The 16,925-nt window shown below is 51.8% G+C and overlaps 1 protein-coding gene across 1 annotated transcript in view; it reads left to right on the forward strand.

The window, feature by feature from the left end:
- The first annotated feature begins 2,585 nt into the window (after positions 1–2,585).
- The window catches only part of Spint1 (serine peptidase inhibitor, Kunitz type 1), a 120,570-nt gene continuing 106,230 nt past the window's right edge, over positions 2,586–16,925 (forward strand). The window contains exons 1-2 of the mRNA XM_037205113.1: positions 2,586–2,739; positions 2,963–3,505. Coding sequence (XP_037061008.1) covers positions 3,049–3,505 — 457 coding nt within the window. The 5' untranslated portion in view covers positions 2,586–2,739; positions 2,963–3,048. The remainder of the gene's footprint in view (positions 2,740–2,962; positions 3,506–16,925) is intronic.

The following is a 16,925-nucleotide window of genomic DNA, read 5'->3' on the forward strand; positions in this document are numbered from 1 at the left end:
GAAGGCACCAAAAAAAAAAAAAAAAAAAAAAAAAAAAAAAAAAAAATTGGCTGCTCATCACTGGAAAATGATTTTATTTCAGGCCAGGTGAATCTGAAGTAAGAGTGGAACTTGCAGATGAAGTCAGATTTGCAAGCGCAATAAAGCCCAGAGTTTAGGTACGGAAGCAATGGAGTTAGCCTGCCTCGAGCCAGGCTCCCCTCTGCCACTCAGCTGCTGTATGACCCTACATGTTAGCTCACCTGTCTGAGTCTGTTTGTGCAACAGTACAAAGGAAATAAAGCAGAACCTACTTCCTTGGTTCGGTCGGATTACACCGGGTAATTTGTGGGAAGGCCCAGGAACAAGGTTTGGACGTTTTCAGCGCCTGATAAATGTGTTTGCTTTGTCTCAGCGGTGCCGGAGAACCAAACTCCAGATTTTGTGCACATAAAGCACATCTTCTACCACTGAGAGTTAACATCTCCAGCCCAAACACAAGGGTCTCGCTTCCTTTCGACTTGTTTCATTTTCTCTGAAACAGGGTCTCATATAGCCCAGGCTGGCCTCAAACTTGATTTTTAATCAAGACTGGCCTTGAACTTCTGATCTCTCCTGCCTCCTCCTACCAGATGTTAGGATTATAAGCATGTACCACCACACCCAGCCTTAAATATAGGTATTTCTAATATCAAGTACATAATGAGTGTAATCATAAACTTCTGGCAATGTAGTATTAGCGTAGGGTGATGTTCTCCGGTGGTAGTATATTCTCTTTTGTATAAGTTATTAGGGAAGGTAGGAATCAAACCGTGACAAAACCCTTCCTTCCCAGCAACTAACTGCACAATCATGTTTCTTCCTCAGCATACCATTATGGGCATCACTATGCCAGGGGCTGTGGAACCCCAAACTATCCAGAGAGGGGTTGACATCCACTAGTTCTGCTTCTAGTATCTGTAACATGAGCAGCTGGAAGATTTGCAATTGATAAAGGAAAAATGATTCTCGGCTCCAAGATCGTCCATGTGAAACTACTTTGGGTGAGCAAAGGGGAAAATTTTCCCATGGTGTGGTGGGGGTGGAGGGTTAAGCCAGCATGAAAAGGAGAATCTTGAGCCTGGCAATGGTGGTGCACACCTTTAAACCCAGCACTTGGGAGGCAGAGGCTGGCAGATTTCTGGGTTTGAGGCCAGCCTGGTCTACATAGTTCCAGGGCAGTCAGGGCTACACAGAGAAACCCTGTCTCAGAAAACAAAACAACAATGAAGTGATTTGGTTCGGTTCCCAGCACCCATATGGAAGTTCACAACTGTCTTTTCTCCAGTCCCAGGTGGATCCAATATCCTCTTCTGGTCTCAACAGACACCAGGCACACACCTGGTACACACACATACAGGCACTCATACACATGTTTTTTATGGGTATGTGTGTGTCTGTGTGAGTAAATACCACAAGTGCACAGGTGCGTGAGGAACCCAGAAGAGGGCTTTAGACCCCCCTGGAGCTGGAGTTGCAGGGCCTGGGGAATTGAAGTAGCAAGTGCTCTTAATTGCTAGGCTACCTCTCTGGCCCTCCTTTTTTTGTGAGGGCGGGCAGAGGGGAGGAGTATAAACAGGACAAATCCTGCTAGGTGCAGTGGTTCCTCTTTGTAATCCCAACACTAGGAAGTGAGGCAGAAGTACGTGACTTCGAGGCTGGAACCAGGGATGCATATCAAGACCTCAGGAATATATTAATTTGAAAGAAGGAAACAAGACTAACGAATTCTGCAATGTAGAGAATGGTCTGCGTGTTTTTCACTTACGACATCAAGGTGTCCACTGCTGTGTGAGAGGCATTAACTCAGCCCTTCAGTGAGCTGGAGCCTCCACGTGTCCAAGCAGGGAATTTATGGGGAAGAGAGTGGTCAAGTACTCATTGGGGTTCCCTGAGATTCAGGAAAGGGGGCCACTTACCTATAAAAGGTGAAGAGTTCAAAAGGAAATGTTAACACAAAACGCGGGAGAGGCCCAAACAAAAGGGAATGAATTCCTGTGGGTGAACAGGGCAGCCAGGAATCACCTGTCGGTCAACCAGACGGAAAGGAGGGCTGTCCAGAGCTGCACCATAGCAGCACGCGTCTCTAAGGCTGGTTTTCACAAACGCAGCCTACCCAGCTTCAGGGTTCTCTTCCTAGTGGGAAACTGGAAATAATGTCCTGAGGGCAGGCCACAGGCCGAGAAATCGTTTGCATAAGTTTTCCCCAACATTTCTCCTCCAACCCCTTCCCAAACGCCTCCAGCCATGGGCAGGGAATGCGAGGTCTAACCGGAAAGAAAGGCCGGAGGCAGCCACACCCTCGCCACCTTGCAGTGGCGTCCCGGCCCAGTTTGGGCTTTTGGGATGCTGCTCTTCTGATGCTCTGGGACCCTACGAGCGGCTGGACTTCGTGGAGCCAGTGTAGAGCCGCCTCCAGGGCATGCGCGCCTCACCCACGCCACCGGGCGTCCGGATACCAAGGGTGCTGCGGTTGGGTCTGGGGTGGTGGAGCCGCCGGGCGGGTCCAGCCGGAAGTTCTGCTGGGCAGGGCGGGAGGGGGGTGCAACCGGTGTGGGCGGGGCCGGCGGCGCAAAGGGGTTAATGTCCGTCCCGCCCCGGCCGCTCTGACTCAGTTTCACCAGAAACTAGAGGGGGAGGCGGCTGCAGATCTTCCTCGCACCCTGAGTGGGGCGGAAGCCGGGCGGGATCTTCGGCAGCCCCACCCATTCACCTGCGCAGGTAGCCCGGGCGGACAGTAGGCGGAGGCCCAGCGGGCCCGGAGCATGTTTGGTGGCCGTCCGTTCCGTGTCCGGGTACAGGAGCACTGCTCTGCCGGACGTCGGCGGTCCGGTCCTCGGAGTGTGCGTGGGCCGATCGGCCAGCGTGCGCCCCCTCGCTCCCAGGGCTCCGCGCCCCTACCCGAGCTGATCAGGTGTGTCTCCTCTGTCTCCTCCCCTCTCAGGTCACAAGCACCCTCGGAACCCGGAGGTCCGCACTGTGAAGGTGACCCCCGCCCTGGGGAGGAGGGCGACGGCCCCTGGGAGTACGATGGCGGGCCGCCGCCTGGCTCAGGCCAGCATCTCTACGGTCGGCGTGTGGCTCCTTTGCGCGCTTGGTCTCCAGGGCACTGAGACCGCGCTACCGTCCGCACCCCCAGAGCTCCCCGGGGGAGCCGCCTGCTTGACCCGCTTTACCAGCGGGGTGCCGGCTTTCGTGCTGGACACCGAAGCTTCGGTCAGCAACGGGGCCACCTTCCTGGGCTCACCGACGGCGCGCCGCAGCTGGGACTGCGTGCGTGCCTGCTGCGCCACCCAGAACTGCAATCTGGCGCTGGTGGAGCTGCAACCAGACGGCGGCGAGGACGCCATCTCTGCCTGCTTCCTCATGAACTGCCTGTACGAGCAGAACTTCGTGTGCAAGTTCGCTCCGAAAGACGGCTTCATCAACTATCTTACCCAGGAGCTGTACCACTCCTACCGCGAGCTGCGGACCCGAGGCTTTGGAGGTGAGGAAGGTTGCCGGCCTGAAGGGATGGGCAGGTTATGGAGTCTTGGCTAAAAGAGCAACAAAAGGGAATGAAGGAGGAGAGTCCCTCATCCACTGCCTTTGAAGTAGGCAGTATTTAGTAAACAAAGGGGAGGGGTGAGTGGAGAGGGGCCCGCATCTCAGGGCCCAGGTTCTGGCTCCTGAACTCAGGATGTTCAGAGTTGATTATAGATGGGCTGAAGGCCTGGCCTGGGCCGTACCAACAGGAGAAATGAGGTGACTCTCTGGGGTTCCCTACCTCTGTCCATGATAGGCTGAGTCAGGGAATGTTGATGAGGCCCAGTGACTAGAAAGGCACCCTGGCCAAGCATTGCCCTAAGCACTTGGAGGCCTCGATAAATGAGCCTGACCATAGTCTCCTCCAGTGGCTGGATAAGGGATGAGCTGGCGTCCGCCCTGGGAATAGATGGGCCTTTTGCAGGTGGACCAGTGACACAGCCAGGCCCCAGACACTACAGAACAAACTCAGGCAAGGTTGTCCTGAGGGAGAGGAACAGTGTTGTGGGTACAGTCTCCTAGAGGCTGTCCATGAGGGGTGAGAAGGGCTCCTGGGTGAGTCAACCTGCTGGTATGTGTATCTGGTAGGTGAGGGATGTCAGCTGCCGCAGCAGGTGTGTGTGCCTGTCCACGTGAGCCAAGCAGGGCTGTCCTTCCTTAGGATGTGGTAGCCTAGCTGTCTGCTCGCGTTGTTTACTTCTAAGGATGAAGGCAGTGTGGGGACCAAGAATCCTCTTCTTCAGTCTCAGGACTGAGCAGTCAGCCGGGAGCAGGGCTGGAGCAGCCTGCTTGGTCATTCTCTCTGCCTGTTCTTTCTGCCAAGTGGATCACAAGTTAGAACTTCTGCTACCTCTTCACATTTCACTCTTGTGCAAGTTCCCATCTCTGTCTCCAGTCTCTGGAAGAAGTGCTGCTAGCATCCACTTTTTAGAGTAGGAAACTAAGCCTCCTGTGGTACATTATCTGCCCATAGCTGGCAGCGTGGTGCACACCTTTAATCCCAGCACTCCAGAGACAGAGGCAGGTGGATCCCTGACTCCGAGGCCAACCTGGTCTATAGAGTGAGTTCCAGGACATCCAGAGCTACACAGGTATAGATTTTTCCCTGTCTCGAAAAACAAACAAATAAATAAGAAAAAGAAAAAAAATATTTGCTCAAGATAACATCCCTAAGTGGTAGCCTAGGTCTCACCTCTGGAGTCTACTCCAAAAGTCCTGCTGTGCTTTGAATGGGACCAACTTTATAGTACTTACCACCCAGCAATCTTCTGAGCTGGTACCTATTGCCGACTAAGGGTCTGCTCTTCTCTCTAACCACCCAACCGCTCTCCTTGGTCTCTGGGGAGAACTGAGATGGGGATTCTGGAAAGTAGGGGATGCTGCCTGTGGGCTAGGCTGGTCCATGGAGTCTCAGTTGGTCAGGGCTGGAGCCTGTTCCACAAGGAAGCGCATTAGCGTAGGTGGTGATGACTCCTATTGGTTGTCATGCCTTCTCTACTACAGGCTTACGGGAGTCCTGCTCCTGGACCAGAAGCTGAGTCTCTGGATCTGGGCCACTTAGTCCTAGGGCCAGCCTTCCTCCTTCGGAAACCCCCACCCCACCCCACCCGAAATAGGATAGGATAGGATGGGGATTTCCTGGGACATTGAAGGAGCTGGGTAGGGCTCAGGCTGTGTGTACTTCAGGCCATTCCGGGCCATCTGGGTGCCACAGTACTTTGGAAAGTTGAGGAAGCTGAGTCTGTCAGTGGCTCCGTTCTCAGCCAAGTCTGGCTGTAGACTAAAGAGGATGTGTCAGGACGCCTGAACCCTTGATTCCGGTGTTGGTTGAAGGAATCCTTCCCAGGGTGGGTGGCTTTGATCCTTTTCCCCAGTCTGTGGCCATGCCAGGCCAGATTCCAGTCCAGAGTCTTGTCTTGTCCCTTGTACCTTGTACCTGCCTCCGCCCCCGCCGCCCCCTCTCCAGTGGCTCAGGAGGTGGAGTCTGCATTTCCTGAATGCGTCCTGAGGCCTGGTTTTATTGCCCTTCCAACCCTTTGCTCTCTTAAGGGTGGGGAGAAGGGAGTGGTAGGTAGGGTAGGGCATTTTGCCCCTTGGTCTTGGGGCTTAGTGGGAGCAGATATGCAGGGGTGACAGGGGAGAGCTCCTCATTCAGCCCAGAGTCTGATGCATCACTCTGCCTGCCATTTCCACTTAGTGGGGCTGGGGTGGTGGTGGATAGGTGTTGCTTGTCTGTCTGGTGGGGGGTGGATCGGTGTTGCTTGTCCATCTGCAGGGAGGGGGGGGGAATAGGTGTTGCTTGTCCGTCGGCGGGGGGGGGGGGGGGGCGGGGGGAGGAGACAGTGGATTGGTGTAGCTTGTCTGTCTGCGGGGGCAGTGGGTGGGGTGTAGCTTGTCTGTCTGGGTGGGGTGTAAATGGGTGTTGCTTGTCCATCTGCAGGGGGGGCGGGGGCGGTGGATAGGTGTAGCTTGTCCGTCTTCAGGGGGCGGTGGGGTGTAGCTTGTCCGTCTGGGTGGGGGTGTGAATGGGGGTAGCTTATCTGTCTGCTCCCCGCTTTCCTAGAGTTGGTAGTTCTGCACAGTGAGAAAGGGTTCCTCCTGGCCTGGGCTTATCACTCAGGGTCTGGTGATAACAGCCAAGCCCCTGGCGAGGGTTGTTTCCAAGGAACCATTTTCTGTTCCTCTTTTGCCTTCTTATTCCCCAACCTTCTTGTGTCCCTCATGTCCCCCCTTTCCAATTGCCTGAGTTTTTTACCCTAAGTCTAACCCCGAGCCTCAAGCGTGGTAAGCAAGGCTTCCACCACCAGGCTACATCCCTGGCCCTTTTTGTGAAACTTTGAGATTGCTCTCAGCAGGCCAGCATTGAACTAGCTCTGTAGCCCAGGCAGTTCTTGAACTTACATCCTCCTGCCTCTGTCTTTCCAGTGGTTGCAATCACAGACCTATGGCATTAGACCCAGCCGACCCTGCCTTCTTTTCCCTAAGTCCCTGGGACCCAGTTTCCGTTCTCTCAGATTGTAGGTCTCAGTATTGTCTATCATGTGTGTCTGTAAAACCTTGTCCCTCCCATTCATTGCCCTGCTGTCCTCAAGTCCTCTCATCCCTGTGACTCAGGTGTCTTATTGCTTTGCTCTTTGAGCACTCTTGCATTCTACATAACCCTCTGGAGTGCCACCCTTGACACAATTCTACTTGTACATGTGTGCAAAAGCTTACCAGCTAACATTTTTTAGAATAACGAAGAGTTGGAAACAGCTTTGGTGTACACCAGCACATCTTTTCATTGAATACTGTGTTGATGCTTTTTTTTTTTTTAACAGTAATAAATCCATGCCAGCCTCGAACTCACAGAGATCCACCTGCCTCTGCCTCCCAAGTACTGGAATTAAAGGCGTGCGACACCACTGCCCAGCTGTAATAATAAAACCAGGCTGGCAAGATGGCCCAGTGAGTGAAGGTGCTTGCCCCAAGCCTGGCAACTTGAGTTGGATTGCCAGGGCCCACTCAGTAGAGGGAGGGAATTGGCCCCCATAGGCTGTCTTCTGACCCTCACACACACGTGCCTCGGCATGCCCATGCCCACACACATACACATTCTAAACAAACAAATAAATGTAAGATAATAATAATAAACCCTAAGGCAGTATGGTTTAGGAGGAAGGAAATGAATTTAAATACTTTCTCTCAGCCTGACATGATACCTCAGACCTGTAATCTCAGCACTGGGGAAGCTGTGGCTAGGCTATACAGTAAGTTTCAGCCAGCCAGGTGTCATATCGAGACCCTGTCTAAATCAAAGAGAGAGAAAAATACTAACTTTTGCTAGGTTCTCTTCCTCACTCTAATGAGAACATATGCCTTTACTCTAAGGAGCCCTGGGTTTTGTTTTGTTTTGTTTTTTTGATATTTATTTCTGTTTATTAGTCAGGGGTTGTTTTTTTCTACTCACAGGGAGGGAGGGAGGTCGTCAGAGGGTATGTACAGGAATCTGTTCTCTCTTTCCACTGTGTGGGTCCTGGGGATCAAACTCAGGTCAGGCTTGCTGGCAGATACCTTCCCCTGCTTGAGCTGTCTTGATGGCTCAAAAGTGGCATTTTAGATAGAGTGTGAGCAATGGAGGCAGACAGACCTGGGTTCAGATCCCACTTCTGATGTTTAGAACTGATTCACGGAGCTGGACACCTCCCAACACCAATGCTGGATAAAAAGTGAGCCATGTCCCTCGGGTGGCAATTTCCTCGTCAATAAGAGTGAAAATGCAGCCATAGCAGGGTGGTTATGAAGGTAGGTGGCCTAAGTGTTCAGTACTTTAGGCTTCTACGCCATACGACACATAGTAGGTGGGGTGACCACTAATAGGGCCATGGAAAAGCAGCCACAGGCAACATGTAAGCATGGGGGCAAGGCTTTGTCCCCAACTTACAGAACATATCCCACCCCCACTCCGCTGGGGAGCAAGTCCCAGGCCTTGTGCATGCTAGATGAGCGCTCTACCGCTGAACGGTACCTCGTGCCCCACGCACAGATTTTATTCTATATAATTTTCACGTCTCACAAAGATGATTCTCCCTCCCTTTATTCATTTAAAAATAGGACAAACGGGCTGGGTGGTGGTAGAGCACGCCTTTAATCCCAGCACTTGGGAGGCAGAGCTAGGTGGATCTCTGTGAGTTCGAGGCCAGCCTGGTCTACAGAGCGAGATCCAGGACAGGCCCCAAAACTACACAGAGAAACCCTGTCTCGGGGAAAAAAAAATAGGACAAATGGTTAACCTGAATCTGCTCCCCATATAGCCTGCTGTGGTGTCCAGCACACACTCACTGCATCCCCAAAATTAGCAGCTTTATTAGGTCGTATATCTCCAAGTCTGTCTCTAGCCCTGGCCTCTGGAACATCCAGTTATCTCCCACTGCCTGTTCATTCTGGGCACACACTTGTGTGTGTGTGTGTGTGTGTGTGTGTGTGTGTGTGTGTGTGTGTAACTTACCTCAAATTCAAGGTTTCTGTAAATGAACCACAAGTTCTTTCTTAATCTGGTTTCTCTTCTGCTTAGACCTGGGTCTTCCTTCCCCATCTCCAGAGCCTTTCATGAGAAGGCGGAAGTGTCTGCCCACAGGTTTAGAAACTCTTCTTTACTTTCCTTGGCTGCCCTGTGGCTCAGACCCCTCCTGTTACGTCTTTCCCGAACCTCTTGCCATTGTCTACCTCCAGCCTTTTTGTTTCATAGAGACTCTTCCAAACGGATAAAAGCTGACGCCCAGAGCTAGAGTACCCTAGGCCCCTCCCACAGGACTCCTGGACCTCACCGTGCGTTACAGAGGTCAGGGTTAGGGTAGCCAGGCTTCTTTCTTCTGTATCACTATTTGATGTTTGAATCTCTCTCTCTCCTGGTGTAGCCAAGCACCTGACCTAGCATCCAGGAAACTCTGAGGTTTGTCTCAGGTTAGCTATCTCCTTACGTCCACAGAAGTAGCCTTGCAATTTCCTAATTTCTTTTCAGTTTATTCCTTGTTTCTTCGCTGTGTGTGTATGCGTGTTTAGGCGCACATGGGTACATGCATGTGGAGGTAGAGGTGCGTATCAAGTACCTTCCTCAATGATTCTCTGCTTTCTTGTGTTGTTTACTTTGCGTTACTGGGACAGGGTCTCACTTTGTAGCCCAGGCTGGCCTCAAACTCACAGAGATCCACCCGTCTATGCCTCTGGAGTGCTGGGATTAAGAGCAATCCCGACACCCAGCTCCACCTCATCTTTTGGGATAGGGTCTTTTCAGGGTCTGCAGCTCCAATTGTGCTGTGGCCATGACTCAGTGGTCTGTTGTCTCTGCCTCCGGGGCTGGGATTGCACACGTGGAAAGAAGCCACTGGGCCTCACTTCACATGGACACCGAGGGTTTGAACTCAGAACCTCCTGCTTACATGGCAGACACTTGACTAACCCTGCCATCTGTTCAGCACAGTTTCTTGTGTTTTCTACCATAACTCCAACACCCCAGGTAAAGGACTCACTGTGCTCTGAATTGATTTAGTAAGTTTGGTGACTTGTAACTTTCTCATGTGTATTATTTCACAAACATTCCCTCTTCTTCCCTATACTTGAGTAAAAACCAAAACAATTAAAAAACCTGTTTTCCCTTCGGTTGAAAGTTTCCCCTCCCCCAATAGCCCACTCTCTGCTTCCTTCTCCCACTTCACATTACTGCCGGACTGCTTATTTATATGACATGTTATTGGGTCTTTTTTTTTTTTTTTTTTTTTTTTTTTGTGGTTTTTCGAGACAGGGTTTCTCTGTGTAGCTTTGCGCCTTTCCTGGAGCTCACTTGGTAGCCCAGGCTGGCCTCGAACTCACAGAGATCCACCTGGCTCTGCCTCCCGAGTGCTGGGATTAAAGGCGTGCGCCACCACCGCCCGCTTTTTTTTTTTTTTTCAGTTATGGTGGCACACACCCTTAATCCCAGCACACAAGAAGTAGAGGCAATCAATTTCTGTGAATTCGGGGCAAGTTATGTAATATAAACATCGAGCTTTATATAGCAGAACTGGTCTTAAATTCATGATCCCTTGTTTCAGGCTCCCAAGTTTAGGGACCGCAAATGTGTGTCACCAAGGCCAGCTTTTCAGTTTCTTGGTTTTTGGTGTGTGTGAGTGCACGTACTTGTGCATGAAATGTGTGTATGAGTGTGTGCGTGGAGGCCAGAGGCCAGTCTCCGGGGCCATTCCTCAGGTACCGTCCATCTTTATTCTTTGTTTGAGACCGGATCAGTACTGATCTGGAACTCACCAAGTAGGCTGGGCTGGCCGGACAGTGAGCCGAGAGCCCCCCTGTTTCCTCCTCCGCAGCACTGGGGTGGTAAGTGGGTGCCATTTCATCGGCTCTCTGGGAATTGAACTCAGGTCTTTGTGCTTGCAAGGCAACATTTTGGTGACAGAGCCTGCTCCCAGTTCTGGTTGTTGTTTGCGGTGCCCTAACTCTAACCTGGGCGGGTGAAATCTGGGCCTTTCTCCTGCTCAGCACTTCGCCACTTCTGTTTCTTACAATGACAGATATCCAGGATATCTCGCAGAAACCCTTTACATCATTACCTATGCAAAGACCCCTTCCAAGTAAGGTCATATTCATGGGTTCTAGAGGTTTCTGTGGGTACAAGGATGGGGGCAGGGCCATCATTCAACCCATTTTTGGCAGGAATCCGGCGCTGTGCTTCTCTCTCTGATACGACCCCTAACACTCAGATGAAGGAAGCCTCAAGCTCAAGCCATCGGGTCTAGGAAGGGTGTGGCTCCTGGAAACCCCTTAGAGCTGATGGCACCCTATCCCATGGTCCCTCACCCTGCAGCACCAAGGCCATCTGTTTCCCTCTGTTTTCACTCTGCTGAAGGTCTCTGTCCAGATTGGCTTCTCAGCATGGTCTAGTGAGGGGTTACCTTTTTCTTTTTCTTGTTTGCTTGTGTGAGTGTATTTATCAACAGTGTACTACTTGAGTGTGTATGTGGGTGTTAAACTTGAGTGTGTATGTTGGTGTACTACTTGAGTACACCCATGGAGGGCATCAGAAAACGTATAACTGGAGTTACAGGTGGTCCTAGCCACCATGTTGGTTGAGAGCCAGTGCTTTTAACCACTGAGCCATCTCCCCAGGACCAGCCCTGATTCCCAAGTACCCATTTGTTTTTGTTTGTTTGTTTTTGGTATGCATCCTAGGCTGGGTTCAGACTTGCTATGTACCCCAGGACAGCCTCCTAATCTTCCTGCCTCCACCTCCTGGTTTTAGTTAGCACTAGGGAATTTTTTTTTAAAGATTTATTTATTATGTATACAGTATATCTTCATGCTGGAAGAGAGCATCAGATCTCATTATAGATGGTTGTGAGCCACTATGTGGGTGCTGGGAATTGAACTCAGGACCTCTGGAAGAGCAGTGAGTGTTCTTAACCTCTGAGCCATCTCTCCAGCCCAGCGCTAGGGAATCTAATCCAGGTGTTTGTCACTGCTAGGCAAGCAATCTCCCATGGAGTTATATCTGCAGCCCCAGAGAAAAGATGACGTTTTTCATCACACTTCTCTTATTTGATTTTTTTTTAAAGATTTATTTATTATGTGTACAGAAGAAGGTGCCAGATCTCATTACAGATGGTTGTGAGCCACCATGTGGTTGCTGGGAATTGAACTCAGGACCTCTGGAAGAGCAGTGAGTGCTCTTAACCTCTGAGCCATCTCTCCAGCCCACTTTCTCTTATTTGATTTTTAAAGAACTTGTTACTTGCTGGGCAGTGATGGCATACACCTTTAATCCCAGCGCTCGGGAGGAAGAGCCAGGTGGATCTCTGAGTTTGAGGCCAGCCTGGTCTACAGAGTGAGATCCAGGACAGGCACCAAAACTACACAGAGAAACCCTGTCTCAAAAAACCAAAAAAAAAAGCCGGGCGGTGGTGGTGCACGCCTTTAATCCCAGCACTCGGGAGGCAGAGCCAGGCGGATCTCTGTGAGTTCGAGGCCAGCCTGGACCACCAAATGAGTTCCAGGAAAAGGCGCAAAGCTACACAGAGAAACCCTGTCTCGAAAAACCAAAAAAAAAAAAAAAAAAAAAAAAAAGAAGAAGAAAAGAATTTGTTACTTTTTTTTAAGTAGTCAGCAGAAGTAATTGCTTACTGTAGAAACTAAGACCAGACTTACTACCCCCATGTACACACACACACATACATACACACACACAGGGTTTTTTTTTTCCTAAATGAGATCAGATAGTTTATAGTATTCAGTTATTTGCTTCAGACAACATACCACTCATAATGTGACTACATAGAGATCAAGGTACTGGCTTTATTGAAAGCCCCCCCCCCCCATGCCCTGTGCGGGCTACTGAGTCCTGGGTGACCAACACTCTCTTGTTTACCAAGAGAGTCTACCCACCGATAGACTTTCATTTTACGTCTTTTTCTCTCAGGGTCCCGGATCCCTCGAACCTGGGTGGGCATAGACTTGAAGGTACAGCTGCAGACACCCTTGGTACTGAGAGATGCAGACGACACAGCTTGGCACCTACTGCAGGGTGACAAAGATGTCAGAGTAGAGGTGAGACCCTGGGCTGAATCCCTGACCTTTCCCACAGCCTCCTGGGATGCCTTCCTGGGCTGTAGGCCAACCCCGGCTTGGTTGGTGTTGGCTAGAGGAAAGATCAGGATTCATTTGATACCAAGTCCCTGTGCTCTCCCGGTGTGTGTGTGTGTGTGTGTGTCTGTCTGTCTGTCTGTCTGTCTGGGAGGACCTGGGGTAGTCCAAGAACATCAGGAAGTCTCCAAGCTTTGATGCCCAGTCTTGTGTATAGAGAAACAGTCCGGATGAAGTGGAGCTGTGGGGACTTAAGGAAGGAACCTACCTGTTCCAACTGACAAGAACTGACTCCAACCAGCCAGAGGACACAGCCAACCTTACCATCACTGTGCTAACCGCCAAGCAGACAGAAGGTGACCGGGAATGGGCACGAGGTGCCTGGAGCACCCCTCCGCCCACCAATGACCTTTAGCTCTAATTCGGAAGCTCTCCTCTCTCTCTAGATTATTGCCTCGCATCCTACAAGGTGGGCCGCTGCCGGGGTTCCTTCCCACGCTGGTATTATGACCCTCGCAACAGATCTGCAAGAGTTTCACCTACGGAGGTTGCCTGGGCAATAAGAACAATTACCTTCGGGAGGAAGAGTGCATGCTAGCCTGCAAGGATGTGCAAGGTGGGTCTCTGAGGGGCAGCTTTGGGGCTCGGGGGATGTTGCTTTACTGGTTGGGGAAGTGGGCTGGGGTATCCCCATCATTGTTAGAGTCTGGCCATGCCTCCTATTATTCCTTTTGTTTTTTCCCCCTAGGAATCTCACCTAAAAGGCACCACCCAGGTGGGTTTCCCTTCCTTTCTGTCCCTATTTCCTCCCGTGTCTTGCCTTCAGCCCATATGATGACCGTACCCCTGACTGACCCGCCTTCGCTCAGCTCCCACCACCCCCATAGTAAACAAACACCTGCCCCTTCCAACACAGCAGCCCCTCAGGCTCTGCCCAGGTTACAGACAGGAGGAGCTGGGCTTGGTGAGGACCGGGCTCACGATAGACAGGGCCAGGTAGACGAGGCCCCTCGGCACGCACTCTGTGCCTGAACTTCACCCCACCTCCATCCAGTGTGCTCCGGCCGCTGCCACCCCAGCCAGTTCCGCTGCAGCAATGGCTGCTGTATCGATGGCTTCCTGGAATGTGACGACACCCCCGACTGCCCGATGGCTCTGATGAGGCCACCTGTGAAAAATGTGAGCCGGGGACCAGGAGGAGGGGCGGGGAGCAGGAGGGGAGAGCCTAGCTGCGCTCCTTTATGCCTGTGGGATACCTGTGTTGGGCCCCAACCTCTGACCTCTCATCTCTGCAGACGCCAGTGGTTTTGATGAGCTTCAGAGTATCCACTTCGCCAGGGACAAAGGTGAGAGCCTCCCGTCCTCTGTGTCCCGGAGTTTGCCATGTGTGCGGGCCGCAGTCAGAGCCAGGGCCTCTCCGGCTCCCTTGTCGCTCTCTGGTGGCTCATTTCCCACCCGCCACTGGGCACTCCCTGTCTGACTATTTCCATGACTGTAGCCTCTCTGTGTTCAGGACATTTCACAATGCCGTCTGTCATACATGGGAAGCCACCATGACTTGACAAGTTGAGAACAATATTCAAAATAAGGGCCCTGGGGATTGAGGTGGGGCTCAGTAGTCGAGCACCCACCGACCATTGCAAGGAACTGTGTGTCCCACCACCGCTGGGAGAGGGGAGGAAACAAAAGAGTCCCGTTATGCAAATTAACATGTACTAGAAATATTAATAGTCTGGAAATGATGGCTTTTGCCAGGAGGATCAGAAGTTCAAGGTCAGCTTCTGCTAAATAGTGTTCAAAGCTATTTCATTGCTACTTCATAACTGTAGTCTTGCTACTCGTTCCACTACTGAATTGTAAGGTGAATATCTGTGCTTTCTGACGCTCTTAGGCAACCCCTGTAAAGGGTTGTTCAACCCCCCCCACAGGGGTCGGGACCCACAGGTTGAGAATCACGGTTAAAGCTGGATACTCACTCTTTCCTGCCTAAAGCCCACCCCTTTTGTTAAAAATTTTAAGCACTCAGTGGGAGGAATCAGAGACCCTGACACAGAAAAGTTACACTGAAGAAGAAAACTCGGGCTGGAGAGATAGGGCAGTGATCGAGAGCACTTGTTCATGCAGAAGACCCAGGTTCAGTTCCCAGCACCCATATGGTGGCTCACAACCATCCCTAACTCCAGTTCCAGGGGAATCCAGCATCTTCTGGCACCCAGGGCACTGCGTGAATGTGGTGCACAGCCATACATGCACACAAAACACCCACACACAAAATAATAAAATGTAATTAGAAAAAAAAACCAAAACAACAAATATGGGGCCAACAAGATGGCTCAGTGGGAATAAAGGCACTTGCTGCTGAACTCGATCACCTGAGTTTGATCCATGAGACTCAACGTGGTGGAAGGAGAAAACGAACCCCAGAAGTCGTCCTCTGACCTCCTGGGTGTGCCGTGGCGTATGCACAGAAGTAAAGAAATAAATAATGTGATGGAGTAGGCCTTTAAAACTGTGAGCCTCACTAGTTCCCTTGGTGCCTGGATTGCTTGCTGTCCAGAGTTGTCTCTCCTCCCTTTGATAGCCACCCTGCCCTCAGCCTGGGGAGGGGGTGGTGAGTTAGCGTCACACAGGGCCCCGAGGGGGGGGGCAGCATGGGTCGCCCCATGGCCTCACTTGTCACTTGGCATGCTCCTCACTGCAGGGTACTGTGCGGAACTGCCGGACACCGGGCACTGTAAAGAAAACATCCACGCTGGTATTACAACCCGTTCAGTGAACACTGTGCCCGCTTCACCTATGGTGGTTGCTATGGCAACAGGAACAACTTCGAGGAGGAACAGCAGTGTCTTGAGTCGTGTCGTGGCATCTCCAGTGAGCAGAGTGGCGGCGGCGGCAGGGTGAAGGGGAAGGTTTAGCTAGGCCTGGGTCAGTCACTTCTCTGCTAAGTGACTTCGTGGCGGTGGAGAGGGACAGAGGGCTGTGGCACTCAGACAGCCGAGTCGAAGGACTTAGTGCTGACCGGTTCTCCGTGTCGCTTTGCAGAGAAGGATGTGTTTGGTCTCCGGAGGGAAAGCTCGTTCCCAGCGGAGGTAAGCCTTGGTCTGTCGTGTCGCCAGCGTGGGTACCCAGGTGTCAGCTCAGGAACTGACAGCCTGTGACTGCTTGTGAATGCTGAGTCATGTTGAGAAGGATCCTGGGGTTACCCCAAGTGTGCACCGTTGAGTAGTGAGCTCTGACGTAGGTAACGGGGGGCGGAACAGTGAATTGCCTGCCAGTTGTCTGCATTAGAGTCCCCTGGCTTCTGGAAACAGCTATTCAGGAGGTCTGCTTTGGGTGTCCATCTGCTTCTACTCGTGACATCCGTGGTCTTTTTCTGTTCCATAAAGAGGGTGGTGGGTGTCAGAACAGACAGGCCTTGGAGCACCCCATTCTGCCGTTTTCTCACAGGCTCTGTGGAGGTGGCCATTGCTGTCCTCCTGGTCGTCTGCATCATAGTGGTCATAGCCATCCTGGGCTATTTCTGCTTCAAGAGTAAGAGAAAGGGCTTCCGCAGTCACCACCGCCACCACCCACCTCCCACGCCAGCCAGCTCCACTGTCTCCACCACTGAGGACACCGAGCATCTGGTCTATAACCACACAACCCGGCCCTCTGAGCCTGGGACTCCTGCCCGTCTCACCAGGTCCTGCTTGCCAAGACAGAGACTAGAACCTGGGAAAACTCGGGGACCAGACACTTTCTGCCTGCTTCCTGGGCATACTTACTCTGTCTCAGAAGCCAGCTCTCTGAGCCTCTTGGAGGAGTCTCAGCTGCACTCAGGCCAGTTCTGGAGAAGGCCCAAGAGGCTGGGAGGAGCAGAGCAGCCTTGAGCCAGGAATACTGTACATAGAAGGACCTGCTTGCCAGGAGCCAGAGAAAGTTGGTGTTTTGTGTCCTGTTCAAAGCTGCCCGTCCCCATCCGATGATGCTAGGACCCGGAGTGGCGTCAGAAGCTAGCGGCTGCAGCTGCCTTCCACGGCTGTCTGTCCTCCCACTCTCCACAGTCCAACACTGGAGGATGCCGCTTGGTAGTGTGTGCTGTAAATAATCGCTTTGTGGGGACCAGGGTCGTAGCTCAGTGGTAGAGCGCACAAACCCTGAGTTCTCTCCACAGCACCACAAAATGACATTAAATTAAAAAATGAAGTGTGTGTTTTGTTGAGTGTGGGAGCCCATTTTCGGGTTCCTACTGGCTTTACCCAGCAGGTCCGCATAGAGAGAATGATTGGACCACG

Source organism: Peromyscus leucopus, chromosome 4, assembly GCF_004664715.2.
Source record: "Peromyscus leucopus breed LL Stock chromosome 4, UCI_PerLeu_2.1, whole genome shotgun sequence".
Classification (NCBI taxonomy): Eukaryota; Metazoa; Chordata; class Mammalia; order Rodentia; family Cricetidae; genus Peromyscus; species Peromyscus leucopus.